This window comes from Anopheles coluzzii, chromosome 3, assembly GCF_943734685.1.
Source record: "Anopheles coluzzii chromosome 3, AcolN3, whole genome shotgun sequence".
Classification (NCBI taxonomy): Eukaryota; Metazoa; Arthropoda; class Insecta; order Diptera; family Culicidae; genus Anopheles; species Anopheles coluzzii.
Genome location: NC_064671.1, coordinates 71117277 through 71137722, shown reverse-complemented (window position 1 = coordinate 71137722; position 20446 = coordinate 71117277). Strand labels below are relative to the sequence as shown.

General features: G+C 50.0%; 1 protein-coding gene across 6 annotated transcripts in view; it reads right to left on the bottom strand.

The window, feature by feature from the left end:
• Window positions 1–1168: 1168 nt before the first annotated feature.
• The window catches only part of LOC120954970 (uncharacterized), a 76697-nt gene continuing 57419 nt past the window's right edge, over window positions 1169–20446 (bottom strand). For 3 of the 6 annotated variants that reach the window (XM_040375354.2, XM_040375353.2, XM_040375355.2), the window contains exons 2-14: window positions 17212–19785; window positions 13044–13333; window positions 9900–11690; window positions 9687–9819; window positions 9082–9214; window positions 8774–8915; window positions 8500–8704; window positions 8292–8425; window positions 5919–8224; window positions 5024–5355; window positions 4615–4953; window positions 4428–4538; window positions 1169–4355 (exon numbers count right to left, since the gene is read on the bottom strand). In XM_040375354.2, coding sequence (XP_040231288.2) covers window positions 3623–4355; window positions 4428–4538; window positions 4615–4953; window positions 5024–5355; window positions 5919–8224; window positions 8292–8425; window positions 8500–8704; window positions 8774–8915; window positions 9082–9214; window positions 9687–9819; window positions 9900–11690; window positions 13044–13333; window positions 17212–19466 — 8904 coding nt within the window. In that variant the 5' untranslated portion in view covers window positions 19467–19785 and the 3' untranslated portion in view covers window positions 1169–3622. The remainder of the gene's footprint in view (window positions 4356–4427; window positions 4539–4614; window positions 4954–5023; window positions 5356–5918; window positions 8225–8291; window positions 8426–8499; window positions 8705–8773; window positions 8916–9081; window positions 9215–9686; window positions 9820–9899; window positions 11691–13043; window positions 13334–17211; window positions 19786–20446) is intronic. The other 3 variants (XM_040375357.2, XM_040375358.2, XM_040375359.2) reach the window with 3 other exon arrangements.

Below are 20446 nucleotides of genomic sequence, written 5' to 3'. Positions count from 1 at the left end.
TCGAACGCAGACGAAGGGCGTTTCAAGAAGGCACACAGGCAGCCACACACACACGCTCACCAATTCGAGCTTGTTTGTGTTTTGCATCCGTTGCTTTTCGAGCACACTAATCGTACCGAACAGGAACCGTACTAGCTGGACGGGATTTTGTTCATCTTTACAAGCATTCATATTAAACGGAGATCACGATCACATCATGACGTCAGCTTCTATATGCGCTGAGGTAAGCAACTACTCCGTGGGACGTTGGGCTCATTGTCACCCAAGCGACCAACTCGTGGGTCTTTGGAGCTTTAATTTGTTCGTTTTACTGGTTTGGAAGAGATCATTCTTTTCCACTGCATTCTTCGCGCGGACTGCGATTTATGATCATTTTATTCCAAAATAAGGGGGTTGCTTGATTGCTTTCTACCTGTTGCGTGTGTTGTGGCGATGCGAACGTGATTTAAATCGAGAACGCACGACTGAGTCTATTTTCTAAGCAGCTGGCTTGGTTCGAGAAAGTTCAAGTCCATTATTGGGATCTTCTCTTTGGTAGAGGGAGTTCTGATTTCAGGTTTTGGGGCTGAAAGTTGCCACCATCAGCTGCGAGAGCGAAATTTTGTACCCAGCATTTCAAAAACAGACACATGTTGAAGGTTTTCAGGAACACATTTCACATTTCAGAACCATAAACATATTAAAGAAGAGTTCAACAAACATGTTTCTCACCAAGACGAACCAAGCTTATTGGTATTCTTCTGTTGTATGGATTTTTTTCTCAATATTTCTTCACCCCTCCTTGAGTGGGCGTAATAAACTGTTGTTGCCTTGTTCACGCAGTTCACTGCACATTGCGTTGCATCTTTAGGCTCTCCAGGAGGGGGACTGATGCTGATCATGACCTAGCCCACAGCTCGAGCCATTGACCTGTACGCAGTCCACACCGTTTTGATGGGCACTTAATTGTTGTGCTGGGAAATTCCACTCGACTGCTGGAAAGATAAAACTGGTTAACGGAGATAGAATGAAGATATGCAAGACGATTTGAACGAGTGCGCGCTGCACTTCGACAACGGAGCTTATTAGTTAGCGTGAATGTTTTTAGTAGAATTAGTCTGTCAATGAATTAAACCGTCATCGTCATTCCACTGTTGTTAGTAGTTAGTTAAACATCCAACTTCACACGTGAAAGTTAACAGAAAGTTTTTTGTTTATTTGCTTGTTTTTATTTTCCTGAATATATCAATCTTCAATCTTGCTGGTCTACCGAAAAACAAAAACGGGATGACAGAGAGGTTAAAGGGAATGGCTTTTCGCTCCCAAGCACCCTATTCTTGGCTGGCCTAGTTAATGTCACGTAAATGTGTTAGGGGAGGGTTGTGTTTTTTTAGTTTGTTTGTTAGTTTAGTTTAGTTTCCACATGGCGTTTTTTTTAGTATTTTGATTAATTTATACTATTTTCTATCCTTTTCAAGTTGTTATAGAGTTTGTGTTTATGTGTACAAAGCCAATCCAGATAAACGCTTCTCTCTAAGTAATGTAGTTTTGATTCTGTTTAGATGCAGCACCGCAAAGAAATGGGTTAAATAATTAATATCAAATCATTTGAATGAGATCTCGTCAATAAAGGGATTTACTTTGTTTGCTGGTTTAGTAACAAAAAAAAATCCGCATTCATTCATCCTTTTATCTGCATATTATTCTTCTGCTCTTCTTTTAATGCATTTATATACAGTTAGTTTATTCTTCCAGTTTTAGCTTGTGGAGTTGTTTAGCGTTCATTACTCGAGTTTTGAAGCTATTAAAATGCGCATTTCCTATGCCCAAGCGTTGCGCTATATGCAGAGTAATGCAAAGCAGAGCAGAGAGTTATTATCAAAACACCTCTTGTTGGAATGTGTTATTCATTACTGCAAAAGGTTCGTTTTTCGGTATTTTTCCCCCTTTCGAACGCCTTTAAAGCCGCCAGCATCGTTTATAACAAGTTTTTTGGGAGTATATGTTTGCTGTTAGCTGAATAGTTAGTTTTGGGGGGGCTAAATGTAATTGTACGACACAAAACGGTGAAACATTCACACACAGCTCACACATTTAAACACAAAAACGAATCTCCCGTACGTACGTAGTTTATTTGGAGTGTTATTTCGATAAAGTTTTATAAATAAGTGTTAATTAGATTGAGCATTACAGCACTATTTGGCTATAGCAAGCAAAAACAAAAAACAAACACATAAAACGAAAAAGTTGTTAACACGAGAGCTATTAATCGTTGAAACTACTTGGAAAGATCGAAAAGCAAAGCTAAGATAAGTGTTGGATAACACCACACAAAAGAAAAGCAAACCATTTCCTATGCGATATCTATTTTTCCCACCGCCCGCATCTACTTACACTGTATAAAAAGTCTCAAAATCTTACAATGGAAATGCACTGTTTAGTCGTTCGAAAAACACACACATCGGTGGTTAACGAACGAATTTCACTACGAACATAAAAATATACCGAAATACAAAGCATCTCAAACACACTCTAAGAGGTGGTAGGAAAAGAGTTGAGTTTAAAAAACGTATCTATCTTCCCTAGCGTACGCACCTAAGCGCACTCTGTAGTGTTATTATTGATTGTAATGTAAGTCTTTGCAGTGGTGGTGGTAGTAGTAGTATTAGTAGTGGTGGTTGGTTGGTTGGTTAGTTCTTTAGGCAAACAATTCCTAGCGAAAAATGGTCCATTTTCGGGGGTAAAGTTTCGTTTCTTTTCTATCTTGTGCGTTGCGTTGCTGCATAGAAAGTCGAAAAGAAAGCGTTAATACAAATGAACAAATGACGCATCAAAGCACTATTCAGTTGTAGGTGTAGCTTGGTTAATGCAATTAAATATGTTTGAAAGGTTTGTTAAATACATCTCAATTCCCCGCAGCTTCTTTTTTTTTACAAAAGGTCAAGGGCCCAATCTTTCCATACTCCCACTTTTCTTTGTCAAACGTCTCCACGCTCACAGGTGCTTTTAAGTTTCATGTCTGTCCATAATTGTTCTCTTTTTTATTGTAAAAAAAATCCCTTCCATTCACAAACGATGATATCTCCTTGCGTGTCATTATTATCATGGTCATCATATTGGTGTGCCGTCATACTGCGCCTCAGCGTGGAATAGGCGTACACCAACAGAATTATGCAGCGCTTTTCTAATACAATAAAATTATGCTTTTAATTCTAGCATATCTAGCGTACACGCAGCCCGGCAGGTGTGCAAATGACTCTTCCTACCTTTCTGTTTCTCTTCACAATTGCATCATTTCCGGAAATTTCAGCTTTGTATGCGATAACTGTTTGCTTCTACGTTTCTAGATCCATCCTACGCTTATCGTACGGTAAGAAGCTATCACCTTACCAAGCAGTTCGATTCGATTTCAAGTACTGTACTGAAGAGTGGTTATATTAGCGAGCATTTCTCCTCTACCGTACCTCTATATGCCATTTCAGCCTGCATGTTCACGTACAGTTTCATTATTTTACTATTTTCTTTTCTAAAAAAAAAGAAGACACCTCGCAAAAAGCACGCACAACATCAGAATTGAGGAAAATAAATGAGTATGATGAGCACGAAGCAATCTCAAACCAACGATCGCATTTTCTTAGCCACCCTAACCGCTGAGCTTGTTCGTGGCCATGACCTTCTGGTTGTTGGCGGCAAGCAAATTTTCCTGCACGATCGTGCACGAGACGGGATCGGGCAGCTTAATGTCCGCGTTGGCACCGTTCGGCCCGGGCGACGTTGCGTGCGGTGCGTTGGAGTACAGCTCCCCTCCGGCAGCGTCCGGTACGTCCAGCGAGCCCGTAGCGACGGGTTTCAGCTTGACCGAGGCCATCGCCACAACCGAGGGCGGTTTCGCGGCAATGGCCGGTTTCTTTAGCTTGCCAGCACCCTCGACGGACTGGTGCTGCTGCTGCTGCTGGCTGCTGATGATACACTCATTGTCGTAGATACCGCTCTGCTGGTAGGAGGAGAGACCTCCCGGTTCATAGGAATGTGTGAGCGACGTCGGTGGCGAGCTGTGCGCCAGCATCGGTTGCTTTGGTTGCAGATTCTGGTAGCAATCGCCCATCATGAGCAGTTGCGACTGATCGAAGGAATGCTGCTGCTGCTGCTGCTGGGCAAACATTTGGGGTGTGTTGGACGGATGGACTGCGGATGTGACTGAGGTGGCGGCACCATGTTGCCGTTGCGTTGGGCTCGACGGTGCGCTCGGTTGTTGCGGCTGCTGCTGTTGCTGCTGCTGTGGGAAGAGGTTCGGGTAGCGCACGCGAATGGAATCGACGACGTCGAGCAGGTTTTTGGCATCCATTGCAAGTACGTGAGCCGCCGACAGCATGCTTCTGTTTGGAGTCGGGAAGGGAAAGACAGCGTTAATATGAGTTGGAAGAGAGCTCATCTATCGTGAAACTTACTTTCGATACTCGGCATCCAGTGTCGTTTCGCTATACTGCTGCGCCAGCCGCATGGCCGTAACTAGTTCATACATGTCTTTGGATAATACTTTGTGTGCCATCTCTACTTCCCTGTGGATGAAACAATTGTGCAATCAATAAGCATTAAAGTCTACGCTCAAACGTCCCCGCCCTTCCAATCGCTTACTTGTAGCGCTGTGGAGGAAAGTTGGCCGACAGCTGATCGACCGCACCGAGCAGGGCGCGCAGCTCAAAGCCGACGTTTCGCACCAGATTCAAATATTCGGCCGCCTGTGCCCGATCCACACCCTGGCTGAGGGCCATGATCGACTTCACCACACTGGTCGTGGCGTTGTACACCATATCGTTCGTCCGATCGAGCGGCATCGTTTTGGTTGGTTCCACCTTCTTCACCGCAAACTTCTCGTCGCCCGACTGTGGCGTGGTGCAGCGCTCCATCGAGGAGCTCTTCGATTTGATCATACCGCCGCCACCGCCACCACCGCCCGATCCTGGTGTGTGAGGCCTAAGAAGATAAAAAAAGATAATACACTTCAACTCTCTTATTGAAATTACGAGTCAATCAACCAACATACCTCGAATCGCTCGTGTTCGGTGTGGTGGGATAGTGATCACCCAAACTCTGCGGTCCGGACATGGTGTTTTGGGGCGAAAAGTGTGGACTCTGCTGCGAATGGTAGCTGCCAGACAGGGACGAACCACCGCCGTTTACGGGCGGCGTGCTGCCCTCCATCGGTGCACCGCCCCCCAGCGGCTGGTCCAGCGACATGCTGGCCGCGTTGGCCGTAATCAAGCTGAGCCGTTTCTTGAGATTATTCTCCTCCTGCTGTAGCCATTTGGAATCGATTTCACTCTCCTGCTGCTGTTTGCGCAGCTTCTCCTCCAGCTGCTGCTGTGTTTCCTGCAACTGTGGTAAGATTTGCGTTAGAAATAATGTACAAATGGCAAAGAAATACTTTAAAAATATTACAAATTGTCATAAATCTACTTTGTTATAACCAAAACATACTGATAAGAAACAAATCTAAAAAAAAAACTAGTTGCTAACCACATGCTAAATACATGATCATAACCGAAGAAAGAACTGATCAGGGAACGGAAACACAAGAAACTTCCGAAATGATTGACCATACATAAAAACAACGAAAGAAGGAAAACAATAACTGATAGTAGCTCTAGCTACCATCGGACACACAACACAAAGAACAGAAGACCAAAAAAACGCTATGAGTTAATGTAGAATGTAAAAGACCAAACTCAAGTGGGACAGGTTGGAAAACATGTTAAAGCAACGCATGAAAGGATGATGGAAATGAAAGCATAACAAATTCCAAAGATATATAATAATAAAAAAAGAAACCACAAACAACGTAAAACAATCTTTCTTAGCAATACTGAGCCACATTTGTCATTTCACAAGTGAGATTGACAAACAGAAAAAAACACAGGAGTAAAGCAATTCCTAGACACCTGTGCTGGTTGTTGCTGTTGTTGTTGATCGACCATTTGTTGCTGTTGTTGCTGCTGCTGCTGCTGCTGAATGTGCTGCACGGGTTGAGCGACCGAGGTCGCTAGCTGCTGTACCGGTTGCATTGGATGTGCCTGTACCGGTTGGCTGTGGGAAATCTTCATCGGAATCTGCACCTGCTGCGACGAGGCAATGCCAATAATCGGTCCTGCCGGCTGTACCGGGCCCTGCTGCTGCTGCTGCTGCTGCATGTACATTTGCTGATGCATGCCAATATTGCCACCGGCCGTTCCACCCCACATGGCGCGCTGCGGTGTGCCCTGTTGCTGACTCGCAGCCGCCTGTTGCTGCTTGCTGGCCGAACTGTACGGTGGCGGAAGGGCAAAGTTAGCGCCCCCACTGCTGGGAGGCAACCCAGGCGAAACGGCCAACGAGCTCGGTGGAAGCATACCCTTCTCAACGCTCTTTTTCAGCGCAATCGACGCGCAAGACTTCACATTCACGCCCCCAAAGTCATAAATCTCCTCCTGGAACGGTTCCTGCTCCTTGGGGGCGGCCGCCACCGGGCTGCGATAGTTCTGGAACGGCATATTGCGCTCCAAGCTGCCCACCGCCGACCCGGACCGGGTCAGCAGGATGTGCTGGTTGCGCTCCAGGCTGCCACCCTTGTACGCGATCTTGCTGTTCATCATATCGTTCACGATGGCGGCCGACTGATTGCGCTCCAGGCTGCCACCCTTCATCGAGTTGAGGAAGATCGACTGGGATGCGGTTTGCTGGTTGCGCTCCAGACTGCCCATCCGGCCCATGTAGCCGGCCCCGCTGTTGCCACCGACAGTGCCCGCCGATGCCATCTGGGCGCCGCGCTCCAAGCTTGCGGAGCGTACGCCATGCCCAACGCCCGGGTACAGATCGGACTGGTTTCCACCGCTGTACTGGCGGGTGAGCGAGTTGGAGCGCATCGCCTTCACCGAGTTACCGTACTCCATGCTCATCTGGCGCGTCCGTTCCAGCGAGTTGATGCGGGCGGCGTACGCCGATACAATGTTCTGACCGGCGGCGTTTCGCTCCAGACTGCGCGTCTTCGTACCACCGGGTTGATCTTCCTGCTGGGGTGATTTAACGTACGCGGCTGCTGGCTGATACTGTGCACCGGCAGCCGGTTGGACAGTTTGCACCGGTGCCGCACCGTACGGCATGTAGTTCGGCCCGACCTGTTGCGGTTGGGCTTGCTGCATCACGTACTGTTGCTGCTGCTGCTGATGCTGATAGTATTCAGCGGCAAGGGCCTGCTGGTGCTGCGCATGGTACTGCTGGTAGGTGACGATCGAGTTGCCCTGCGGGTAGTACGGTTGCTGCGTTTGGTGCTGCTGTTGCTGCTGTTGAGCGTTCGAATGCATGAAATTATTGTTCATCAGTTGGGGGTTTAGGTTTGCCTGCATGCCACCAGCACCACCGCCGGTCGCTTTGCTTTGCTGGATGGCTTTGTAGGTCGGTTCGATCGAGTGGGTCTGCTGGGTAAGGGCGTTGATGATTTCGCACGGCACAGGGTACCCGACCCCGGATGCACCCGCCGCTTGATGCGCCTGATGAATGGAACCGGCGGGTGGGTTTGCATGGGTGGAGGAGGAAGAAGACGGGACAGAGGAAAGCATTTGGGAACCGGAGTGAGGAGGGAGCTGGGCATGGGCGAACGATGAGCTTTGCGACATGGAATGAATGATGTTGTTATTGGCGGACAGGACAAGAATATCTTGCGGGTTTTTATAGCGTTCCAGCGTGTCTGTGTTCTTTGGTTGTAGCATCTCGATGGTGCTACCACCACCACCACCACCATCGGCGGCAGAAAGGAGAGGCTGCCCACCACCGCTGCCAGCACCACCAATGCCACCATACGGATTTTGGTTGCATTCTTCGTGCTGCTGCTGCTGCTGCTGCTGCTGCTGTGGTGGCATCGATTCCGTTGCCCCATCAGTAGCAACAGCGGAGGCAGCCGTGGCGGCGGCGGCGGCAGAAGCTGCCTCGTCGATGGTAGGATCGAGCTTGTGCAGTTCGGTCACGGGTAGGGGAACGGTTTTCAACGGTAGGTTAGCGACAGCGATCTCTTTGGCAATTTGGTTATCAGTATTGTTTGGTGGTGCGTTAGGGTCTAAGTCTACGGCTAGTGTGTTAAATACCGAGGCCGGTGTCGTGTAGGACGACGGGTTGATGCCCCGCTGCTCGTTTTCGCGCATCAGCGCCGCCAGCACGGTCGGGTCGCGGGCGACGATGTACGTTTGGGGTGCGCCCGGCACGAGGGGACCATCTCCTGCAAAGCAAGAGGGGGGGAGTTAGTGGATTTTTCGCATTTAATGCAGGCATTTCTGGACACTCACCTCCCATTGTAGGTCCTCGGGCAGGTTTCGGTGGTGCCATATCGTCTCCAGCACCCCAGGACATTGCCGCCACACGTCGATTCTCCCGGCGCATCGTCTCACAATCACTGTGCCGTTCCTCCATCAGAATTTCACTGTAAAACAATCAAATTTAAGCAATTAAGTTACACACATAATTCCTACTGTGGCGATTCACTCTGCTACTCACTAGAGTGTTTCCTTGACGCTCTTAAAGTTGGGCCTCTTGAGCGGTTCCAGCGACCAGCACTGTGACATCAGCGAGTACAGCCGCGGCGGACAGTTCGGCGGCAGCGGCAGACGCTCGCCGTTCTCCAGCTTACCGATAACATCACAATTCTTAACGCCTTGGAATGGTTTGATGCCAAGCATGAGTATCTCCCACGTGCAGACGCCTGGAAATGGAAAACGGGGTTCGTGAAACGAGGGCTAAATGAAGCTTCCACAGCAAAAACCAAACTCACCAAACATCCACACGTCGCTAGCGGTTGTAAAGCGGCGGAAGTTGATCGATTCCGGTGCCATCCACTTGATCGGAAGCATACCTTTGGTGGAAGTGTAGTACGATTGATCTTCAACCCATCTTGAGAGTCCAAAATCGGCAAGCTGAAAGGAGCGGTGGGAAAAGCAAGGGAGATTAATCAAAGTGATCATTGCTTTCGCGGTTTTTTATTCATTTCATTTCGGGCTTTCAAATTGAAGGTAGACACAGCGTTTTTCTTTTGTTTTGGAGTTTCTAAATTTTTGTAGTGTAAACGCAACGGTAACGTACCTTTATACAAGTCGGGGAGCTGACCAGAACGTTGCGGGCGGCAATATCACGGTGAACGAACTTCTTCGACTCCAGATAGCTCAGCGCCGTTGACAGTTGGTACGAGTACAGCAGAAGCGTTCCCAGCTTAAGCCTGAAAGGAAGAGGAGAACGGTAGAAAGTTACATCAGCATGGCACAGCGATACTATCCCGAGGACAGTTGTTGCTTTTTCGTCGAAAAGTTGATTTCGGGACAGCGCACAGATGGAGAAATTTCCTCCAAACAAAGGATAAGATCAACGCATCAGGAACCGAAGGAAGTGTGCGTCTGGGGGTACGGAGAACAGTTCGAACAGCTGACTGGGCTGCGTGGCAATACGTTTCTGAGAAGCCGATTAAACTACGATCCACTGCCGGTGGCTGGTCAGAAAAGGCGCTACCGCATCAATCAAGCTGGACCGCTCGGATTTTTGAATGCACCGATTCCGACCTCTAAACTACCTCAAGAACTTCCTTCAAAGGCTCCGAATGTGGAAGAGAAACCAGAGGGGAAGCAAGGCGCAAAGCCCAAGAAGGGCAAAAAGAAGTAAACTAAGTTGTGGGGCCGTTCGGAATCGCAACTTACTTGGGACCGTTCTTCTTCAAGTACGCTCGCAGCTCCCCGTGGCGGGCCAACTCCATTACGATCCAAATCGGCGGACCGCTGGATATGCCGATCAGTTTGATGATGTGGGGATGCTCGAACTTCTTCATAATGTCTAAAATAAAACAAAAATAGTAAAACAAACGATTTATTTAATGCTCTTCCTACAAAAAAAGAAATGCCGCAATATCTTACATGCTTCTTGCAGGAACTTCTCCGACGTCGTGGTGTCCGCGTCCGGTTTGCACGTCTTCACCGCCACCTGGATGATGCCCGTCTTCTGCGCATCGGCATTACCGTTGTCCATCTGCGAGTACTCGTCAAACTCGGACGTGAGCGACTGGTTCAGCTTGCTCACCAGCGTGGACTTGTTCGGCAGCCGACACGACCCAATGTGCACATCCCCAAACTGACCCACCCCGATGATCTCGTTCAGCGTGATCTGCGACCGATCGAGCTCATAGTCCCGCGCGGCCGGTGTAGAGTAGTCGCCCTCCTCGTCGCACATTCCCAGCTCCGCGTAGTCCTCGTTGAGCGTCGGTTTCGGCGGTTCGGCCAGCTCGCCCCCACTGCCACCGTTCAGCCGATCCGCGCTGGACGAGCGCGAACCGTGCCGGTCCGTCGAGGACGTCTGCGACTCGGTCAGGCTTTTCTTCAGCTGACTCTTTTCCAGCGAGTTGGTCGCACTGTTGCCGGCCGGTGGCGTGGCCGCCGCAGCACCACCTCCCTTTGGTATGACAGTACGATCCCACAGGCTGTTATCGTTTTTGTTAAATAATCTACAGTAACCATCGACTAGATCGGCTATGCTTTCGGACGTCTTGATGCCATCGCACGTGATCGCCAGGTCCTCGCTGTTGCCGCTCACGCGTATACGCAGCTGTGTCTTGATCTCGCCACACGCGCACTGGCTGCCGGTGGCGCCCGCCGACGCGCCCTTCTTGCCATCCTTCTTGCCCTTGTCACCGGCACCATCCCCGGCGGACGCGTTGCTACCGCACGAGCTCGTCAGATCGGGCTGATCCTTGCCCTTCGCACCGCGCCCACCCTGGTGGTCACTTTTCGTCAGCGACGTCGGCAGAATACTGGTCGTGATGCGCTCGATGCTCTCGAAGTCCGTCACCTTGGTCGGGGGCGCCTGCGGGTTCACCGAGTACGACAGCCCCACGTGCGGCCCGATGATGAGATCGACGCGGATGTTCCAGCTGCTGCTCAGCTGCACGTTGAACTGCTCCTGGTCGAACGTGTACTGCGTGCGGAGGAGGTCGAAAAACTTGAGCATGTACTCCATCTCGCTGTAGCTGTACACCTTCTTGTAGCCCGCCTGGATTTGCTTCTTCAGATTCTTCTGTTTAATGGTATCTATCACAGATTTCGGTATGAAGTTGCCGAAGCCCATCTCCTTCTCGATGTAGTCGAGATGCTGCTTCCGGTCGTTCGAGGTATGGTTAGTGTCTTTGTAGTAGTGGCGGATGCCGAGGCAGCACAGCTGGACCGCGATCTCCGGATCGATGTGCGGCACGTTCGACTGGATGTAGTCCTGCTTGACCTGGTCGAAGTAGAAGTGGCAGGTGGTGCGGTCCCGCTCGTACAGCTCCTTCAGGTTCTTCGGGATGTAGCGGACGCGCAGCTCCGCCTTCCACACGCTGTTCGCGTGCCCGACCGCGCCGCTCGTCTTCTGCTGCATGCGCTTCGCGATCGTGCTCTTGTCCACGTTCGGGCAGTCCGCATTGCTGCAGGACGGGTTGTAGATGTGGGCCATCACCTGCGACATCGACGTGTCCGGTGGCATCCACAGGACCTCTTTGGTAAGCATGTGGCGCAGCCGAAGCGCGTAGCTTTGCGGGTTGGGCTTCTGGCCCGGCGACATCCAGCCGACGATCAGGTTGATGATCTGCCGCACGTCCGACGCCTCGTCGAAGCGAATCATCCGGAAGCCATGGTTGGGCAGGTAGACGTGCAGCGTTTGCGTGTCGCCGGTTTGTGCTGGAAGAAGATGAGAGAGAAGAGATGTAGAGATGCAATGAAAAAAATCATGGTATTAATAATCGAACGGATGGGATGTGGACAAAATCGAGCGCACAATCGAGGTTACAAATGAGCAGCCACAACAACGACAGCAACCGTGTTTACGGGACAACAAATCGAACCAAAGTCAGCAGGAGGACGCTGTGTTTGCTTGTCCGGCGGTGCGCAACTTGAGAATGAAAAATGAGCCGCTGCTGTACACCATGCGACTCAAGGCAAGGGACGGACGTCGGAATCAGAGCGGGCTCTCGAATGAAATATGCAATGAGTCTGCATCAGTCTGCTACCTGCAGACTGGGCAAAAGATCAAGCTTGCCATAAGATTAATTACTTCGACAAGCTCTCGATCCACGGGTGAACGCGGTGAGCGCGCGCGCAATGACAACGCTGCAGCAGCAGAAAAACGAAGTGGTACTGGAGCTCGAGGTGTGTCTGGGAGCCACTAGCTAGCTCGATCTTGGCAAATGGGCGTGTGGGCAGGAGGCAAAAAAAAAGCCTTGGCGCAATGCAAGGCACAGTAAGGTTTATGCGAGCGAAAACAAATTAGCCGTCGAGGTGAGTTTATCTAACGTTTATCTCCAGCCAGCGCCACGGAGGTTCGTCGCCTGTACACGCACGCATGCCCGCGCCCGCGTGTGACGATGGCAGGAAAAATGGGAACACTGTGCGGGCACTTAATTACGCACTAAACGAGGGACGGACATCACACAACTACCAACCAAGCAGCGCTACTATCGAAGGAGAGCGTGAAAACACTTGTCGGGCGTTGTTAATGAAAGTTTTCACTGCTATAGATGATAAAAGGTGGATAAGCAGGGCAACTTTTTGTTAAATGCATCCCAGGTGATAGTGCTTTACAAGTGTTTCCTTCTACGATAAACGGTAGAGGGCTTATTATAATCATTAACGGGTGAACGGGTGTAGTGAGGATTTAATTGTAATTAAAATAAACAGTTCAATAGGTGTGGTCAATGGGTTCAAGCAGTTCGCAATTTGTGGGCGTTATCAGATAATTGGTAATTACTGTTTTTGCTACAGACTATAGTTTTTGTGATGCAGGATCTCGTTCAAGAATCATTGAAATTGCTTCTGAGAGCTTCCTGATATTCGAGATAAGAATAACCTTGATGTAAAATGTGTTTGATCAACTCTCTGTGAAGAATTCAAACTGATTCCAGCAAAAAAAAGAAACATGAATTACGAATTCTGCAAAGAATCCTGGCAAGATCTGCCTCCAAGCGCGTGCCTAACATGGACATTGCGAATTAATCTTCCTCAATTCGTACTTTCCCTCTTTTGCGAGATACTTACTCGTCTGTCGGGACGGGCTGAAGTGTGGCGAGTGGCCACGCGGCACATTCAGATCGACCATGTTGTGATGATGATGATGCCCGGTCGCACCCGGCACGGCGGCGTTCGCCGAACTGCGGAGACGTGAGTTGCGTTTGAAGTCGGACGCACCGGCGCTAGACGTACGCCAATGCTGCAGCGGGCTTTTGGCAGTGCTGTTGTAGGAGTACCGCGATGGCGAGGCGTGTGGACTACCGTGCCCCCGGTGGTACGGGGGCTCTCCTAGACCGTTTCCTGAGCCATCGTAGCTACTTGGTGAAGGAAAGGAAAGAGAAGAAGGAAATAAAAGACGTTATTACACATTCGGTAGATGAAAGATTCAAATTTGCTGATATCCCGAAAAAGATTAAACGGGTAATTACAGGGCTTTCTTTATCGGTCACGACCGAAAACGATCGGCACTGATACCCCTGTTCCTTTCAAAACGATATACATTTAACGAACCTTAAGGGCTTTCACCCTGGATTGGATTGGTTATTAGACATCACACCAAATGAACAATGCGCCAGGGCCGAGACTTTAGATACGTGTTTTGCACACGATAAGGCGAAAAGGCGGCACACCTCGGGTCACCGTCCAGGCGCAAGGTTAACAAAGAGCCATATCACCTCTCTCCCACGCTGAAGCACACACATTCTGCGTGAAGTTTAACGTACTGCCATGCCAATGTGCCAAAAACGGGAATATTTTACACCACAGGGCCAATAAAGTTCGTACCCCGTTCGATTGGACACTAATTGCCGTTTCTGAGGCGCGAATCAACGATCAACGGTAACTGGCAAAAGGGTATCCACTCTTTTCGGTCATTATTACGTGTCCCCCCTTCCCGTAAGATCGTGTACTCACACACAAAAAAAAAACGCGTGCGATCAAATTTCACGCCAGTGGTTCGGTTTTGGGACGGCTAATCAGCGATATCGAGAGAATATCAACTTCACCGAGCGCCATTTTACGCCACTTTGGGAAAGGGAATGGGCCGGCTATATTATTTTGCACATTGCTTGCTTCACCAGAAGAAGATGGAGAGGTCCAGCGAGCACGGGACGGCAACCAAGAATGCCATAAATATTAATTAATCGAACCGCTGTGCACCGATCACCGATCGGTGGGTACCAATAAATCTATCCGCCCGTGTGAAACGGCCCAGGTGGTCATAATAATGCAAACAGATATATGTTTGTACCTCGCCGTATGCCTTCCAATCTGGGTTTCAAATTTATCAACCATTCGCTGGATTTTGGAATGTGTTTGCTGTCCTGCATCGAACTGCAAAGCGAAATGCAACTCCCCCAGGTGCATGATTTTGGGTCGAAATAACAAACAATGTTCAAGAAGCACCGTGGTACACGATGACGACGACGATCGACATTGTTGTTTAGTTTGTTGTTGTACTCGACACACTTGAAGATCCCCCCGTGTGTGTGGATATCAAGATTCATGTATCCTGGGAGCGCGGGTGTCTTATTTCTATTGCGATGTTTATTGTTTAGCGGAGCAAAGTAAACGTCCTCGTTTCGAACAAGATTCCAGCGGAGAATGTGGAGAACAAGTCTCTCTATACCTGCCGAATTTCGACGCTGGAAAGGAGATTAATTGCTGATGATAACCTGTGTCCCCTGGCGGGTACGCTATGATGTTGTCCGCACATACAACACAAATGTCCAACAGGGAAGATACGAACGACCAGTTAGATGCATCGCAACCACATTCCATTCCAATACTGTGTCGATTTGTCAGTGCTCCAAGAATGGCCCAGAGTGTTGTCACAAGTGTTGTATCGCTTCTGCAACGTATGCACCTTGCGCGGGAAATTTGACTCCCAAGGTATTCCACGTGCATAACCGCACCTCGGACCCAACAAGGTGCCCGACAAGCCCCAACAAGAAGACACCACAGCACAGCGAATGGAAAAGTTCCTAAACAAAGGCGCGTATTCCCTCAGGGGCTCATTATCACCTTACCGCTTACCAAGCCAGGCATCCGCACATGTGTGCCATAGTGATCGCGAGGGTATTGCGTCGCTTATCACGATCGCGTATCAAGTTCCTACGGGAATCTGACCACACGTTGGGGATGCATTCGCTTAGAGGGTACAGCAGCGGCACCACCACCACAACCACCATTGACAAGTGACACCACCGCTCGGTAGGATTTGACATATGCGACCAGACCTCGCTATGTGTGTGTGTGTGTGTGTGTCACGCTGCTGTGGAAGTGAAACGGAAATTGGGCGAACCCACGGATATGTCGACCGGGTGTACATGCAAAGCAGATCTTGATTAGCTCCATATTTTGCAACACCGGGTCCGGGTCCAGTTTGTCGTGGGCAAAAAAAAAAACCAGGTCCTACCACGTCAGGTCCATTGGATATCAACACTCTGCAGCACACTACGGAGGCAATATGACGACCAACGACCGGGCCACGGCATGGCGTGTGTAGGGGTTGGTTTGGCAGTAGCAGCCAGCCTTATGCTTGTGCCTGGGTAGTACCAGTGCAGGTCTTCTTTCGCTCGTTTGGCGTTTCTGTAGCCATTCTGCACGGTGTGTGTGTTATTATTTGTCTTATTGAATGTATCGGCGTTCTGCTTGCGAGACCCGTGGGAAGGGCCTCGGAATTGGTGTCACACTTTGGTAGGGTCTTGTGCTGGGCTGGAGCAATTCAATTTGGCGTGTTGGCGGCGGTGCAATCTTTTTTCTTCTTACTACCTCTCTGTTTCTCGGTGGAACTACTCCTTGCTGGCTACGTTTGCTGTCCTTTTCAATCGTCGAACAACACACCAGCCTCTCTTACTAGGCAGGTCGGTAAGCCGGAGTAGGTGAGAGCTTGTTTGTGGAGAGCAACACTCCAACACGAACAATCAACGCGCGTGGCATGTGAAGGCTTTCTACGTTGCCAAAAATCGCGTTTCGAAAGCATCGCATCGGATTTGGGCCTAGGTCGACCCCGTTCACTGATAGTAACGCTATAATCCGATCACGTGAAATGGATCACCAACTGGGTTTGTAGGAACCTTTCTACAACACCTTCACACCTTCGATCGTTAGAATAGGATGTGAAATAAGACGGCAAATTATGCTCAAAGGAACATGTGCATCTTACGCCCTCAAACGAGCTTTCTCTCCCATGATCAACACGATCACTTTTTTCTGATCTGTGCAATAGTGTTGCCGTCGCCAACGCAGGCGCGCACGCACGCTCTCCCCAATAACCTGTGGGATTATTATTATCGTCTCGGAAAACGATGTCACATACACCCGCAACCCGCGTGTGAACGACCCGTCACAATTCACGCGGATGGGCGGACACCACACCACCCCTGCGCTTTTCGTCAAATTGCAATAAAGCAATCATCAAACGGGGCCGCGATGCAACAGCATAAACTATTGACCCATTTCACGGTACTAGCTTTGTAAGGGTGTCTATTTAAGAACCGAAGTGGAAGAGTCGATTCGGGTTTTTTTTCAGAAGCGTCTGTTACGATTAACCATCTAACCAGACAACGAGCAACCCCGTTTGATGCCGGTGAAGTTACTACTCTCTATCAGTCGATCTTGCGAAGAGGTTGAAAATTGATTTCTACCATCTGCCGCGTTCTGGTCGTACAGAACCGACGCCAACCCTAACAGACAACACCACGAATAAACCTGTCACAGAGAGAGAGTGTCACAAAGAACACACCGCGCGTCTATAGATGTCATCCTTCCGCACGGTGTGTGATGAAAATGATGGTTGTTTCTAACGGCCTCTGCCTCTAGTACCCCGAAAAACAGAATGACATCCAAAATAATCCGTCCGGACGTTCGTGTCACGGCAAGCGAAACATAAACCATGAGGCAATATTGTTCTGTGTCCCGCACACACACGTTACACAAGCGTTTGCAAGTGTTGTGATGTGATGAAAGCGAAAACAGGGTTACCGGGTCGGCGTCGGCAGCAAAAGAACGAACCCTCCTGAAGTGAAACATCGAAAGTCCATAAACTTTGGAGTGAAAGTGAAACCATTCATTTTCACCCAGCCCCAACCCCCCTGGGGGTTGGAAAATTTATGTAAACCGTATGTCTGTGTGAGGTTCTTTTCAATTTTCAGCATGATCTCATATGCTGCGATCATTTCACCTTTTCCTTTACCTTTTGCGATACACCCAAGTATTGACGACGTCCGGCGTGTTGGAGCGGCGCAGTACTCCCCGGAAGGAGGAGGACTTTTTGCGCAGAATGTTGCCACTGCTGGACTGGCCGGAAGTGTTGACCACCAACGAGGAAGATGAGTTCGATGAGCCGGAATTCCCTACAGAAGAGCACGACAGTGGAGGTTTGCTGTTGTGGTGATGATGCTCCCTCGATGACTTCAGCAGAGCACTCGCTAACCGACGTTGGAGCATACGCTGACTAGAGGTACTTCCCATCGAAGAAGCGGTCGTGGAGGATGATAACGAACCAGAACCCGACAGAGGAACCGAGGAAGAACTTGAGCTGGACGTCACAGCAGCGGACAACCGTGCGGACAGATTGTCGCTAGTACTGTCGAAGATGTTTTCAAAGTTCTTCCCGTGCTCCATCAGTCGTCCGAGGCTGCCCAAATCCCCCGTGCTCCAGTAGAGCGTACGGTGCTGATGCTGTAGATGCTGCACAAAGCCATCGCTCTTCCAGTTCGTGCGCGACACCAGATCGGGCTCACTAGCGGCACGGCGACGCATATGGCTTCCGTTGGGTCTTACCCTCCGGGCAGCGTAGCAACTACCATTTGTCATTCCAGCCTCACAGTCGTACCGTGCCATTCGCTTTAGATACTCAAATTTCACCTTGTTACCGGAGGAGCGCGAATGGTGGCCACCGTACGCCGTACTGCTACCGCTGCCACTGCCCCCGAGGATGACATCTGCCCAGTGCGCTCGGCCAAGCGCGACTTCCGTGTTCTTGAAGTGTGCACACTCGTGCGTAGGTCGGCATCGTTTACGGCGCACGGAAAGGTTAAGACTGCGGCGATGCTGCAGAAACCGTTGGAACAGATTCGCCGTCCGCTGTTGCAGCTGTTTCTTGCTGCCTCCACTACCCCCCGTTCCAGATGGTGGCTGGGCGGACGCTGCCATCAGTGGGGGACGATGCTTTGGAGCTGCCAGTCCGTGCAGCTCGAGGGAAGACTGGGGCGATGGATGCTCTACACTTGATGAGGTTGCTCCACTTAACGAGGAAGACAGCGAGGAGGACGCAAACGATGACAACTTTTCGTCACTTTTCATCGGGAAACCCCCGGCGGACGGTGACGTTGTCGTTACACTGTCCGGCCCAGACGGCGGACGACGCAGGTTGATTGGCGCAACCGGCCGACCGGTGGGTGCGGACGATGTGGAGCACGCCCCTGTGGTAGTGTCTATTTTAAGCATCTCCGCCCGATTGCGACGGTACTGCTGCTGCTGTTGCTGCTGCCGGTCGATTTCGTCCGCGTTGATGTCGTACCGCATCAGCACCGGGTAGTACTCGGAGTTATCGACGATGATGATCGATTTGTTGCCTCCGCCACCGCTCGCCGCTGGATGATGCAATGCCGGCCCGGGGTCTTGTGCCGGTTTGTCGCCGGTTGTCGCACCGGCACCATCACTCATCATCATTACGAGCCGCGTCTCGTCCGTGCTGAGTGGGCGCTTGAGTAGTATCGGCTCGAGCGCGTTCGGATCGACCAGCAGCACCGCCCGGTGATTGTCACCGTTGAAGGCGGACGTGTCGCTGGTAAATGTCTTCCGCTCGCCACCCGAATGTCGCCGACTGTTGAAGTAGAACTCGTGGAAATCTTTCGCTTCCGCATCCGGCCGCTGCTCACGGCCCCGCTTGTAAATCTCCTCTTCTAGTTTGCGGATCATGTTTAGATCTAGGCGCTGACCACCAGTGGCTGGAGGAGCCTTCGAATCGACACTATCAACGGGAGATTCTTCACTAGGAGTCTGTGGAATGCTGCTGTTCGAGGGTGGCGCACTGCTCCCGGGTGGTCTATTGACATTTTCATTGTAATTTGAAGAGGCTCCTGCTTCTCCTCCTCCTCCGCTGCCATTTGTCGCAGAACCGAGGGACTGTTTGAAAAAGCTCAAAAAACTAGACGGCCGTGACCAGATCCGGTTCCGGTTACACTTGATGCGATTCTTGTCCAGATCGAACACCCGATTACGCATCACTACACCGCCAACCGGCCCGGTAGCATCACTTTCTACATTGCTTAGGCCCATTGTTGTGGATGGGCTCGGAGGTGACATTCTTGGTACCGCGTCTTGAGCGGAACTACCGACTTGAGTTGATTCGCGGACGCGCGGAAGATTATGATGCGGCCGGTGCCGTTCGTGCAGTGCCATCCGATTGCTGAACACTGTCCCACTGATATCCCGGACACTCATGGCGGTAGCGACCGTTCACAGCGCCACATTTGGGGCCTACGCGATAACACAGCCCGATATTTCTTTTGCTTATCGTAAGCACTTTCCCTTTTACGAGGCAGAACCACTTCAGAACACACTTCAAACCTGGTCGAGATTGGAAGCTTGGTTTTGTGGGCGATGATTTAATCCTCGCGGAAGCTCTCACCTCACACACATACACCGCTTATGATTAATGGCACACTATACAGCGACGTCTCTTGTTGGGCAAGTTCCGGTAGCGGATGAAATCATACGTGTAACAAGAAATTTCGTTTTATAACACACCGCGACTCAAGCACTGCAATGTTGAATATAATGACATAGCACTTCAAATATGAGGATTTACTTTCGTTCAAGGTGAAGAAATCGTACAAGCGAAGATCACGATCATGTCAACTAACATTGCTGGTGAATACCACAGCTCCAGTCCAGTCCTGTTTGAGCTTAAAAATCCTAGAAATATGCAAGAATCCACTATGCAAATCAGATTTTAATGATCTAATCTCTTATTTATCCCACTTCAAAGTATACACCGCACAGCCTATCAAATGCTTCTTTGTCTTCTAAGGTTAACCACAACTGTCACTTTCAAAAATATCGTCTCTGGGACGCAATAAGCCTCAGGCAGAGATCTATCGCTAACAGGCTTTCAGAAGCGACCACATCTAAGTTATTCTATCGCACACGGCGGCCAGATGGAACTGGTACGATATCTGCCATGGTTTGGCTCAAGGTGTTGAAGACACCCACGCGTCTACCGTTTCCATTCAAACGCGATCGAACAGGACAGAACTTGGTGTGGTGACGAGCGCGTGCTGCAGCTTGATTGAACCGAACGAAAACCGAACAATTCAACGACGAGATCATAAGCAAAAAATGAAACCATACAACTACTGCGCCGTGCTGGAAACTGTAAAAAATAGCTAATTCCACTCTGTCATAGCTTACCGGTCCCTCCA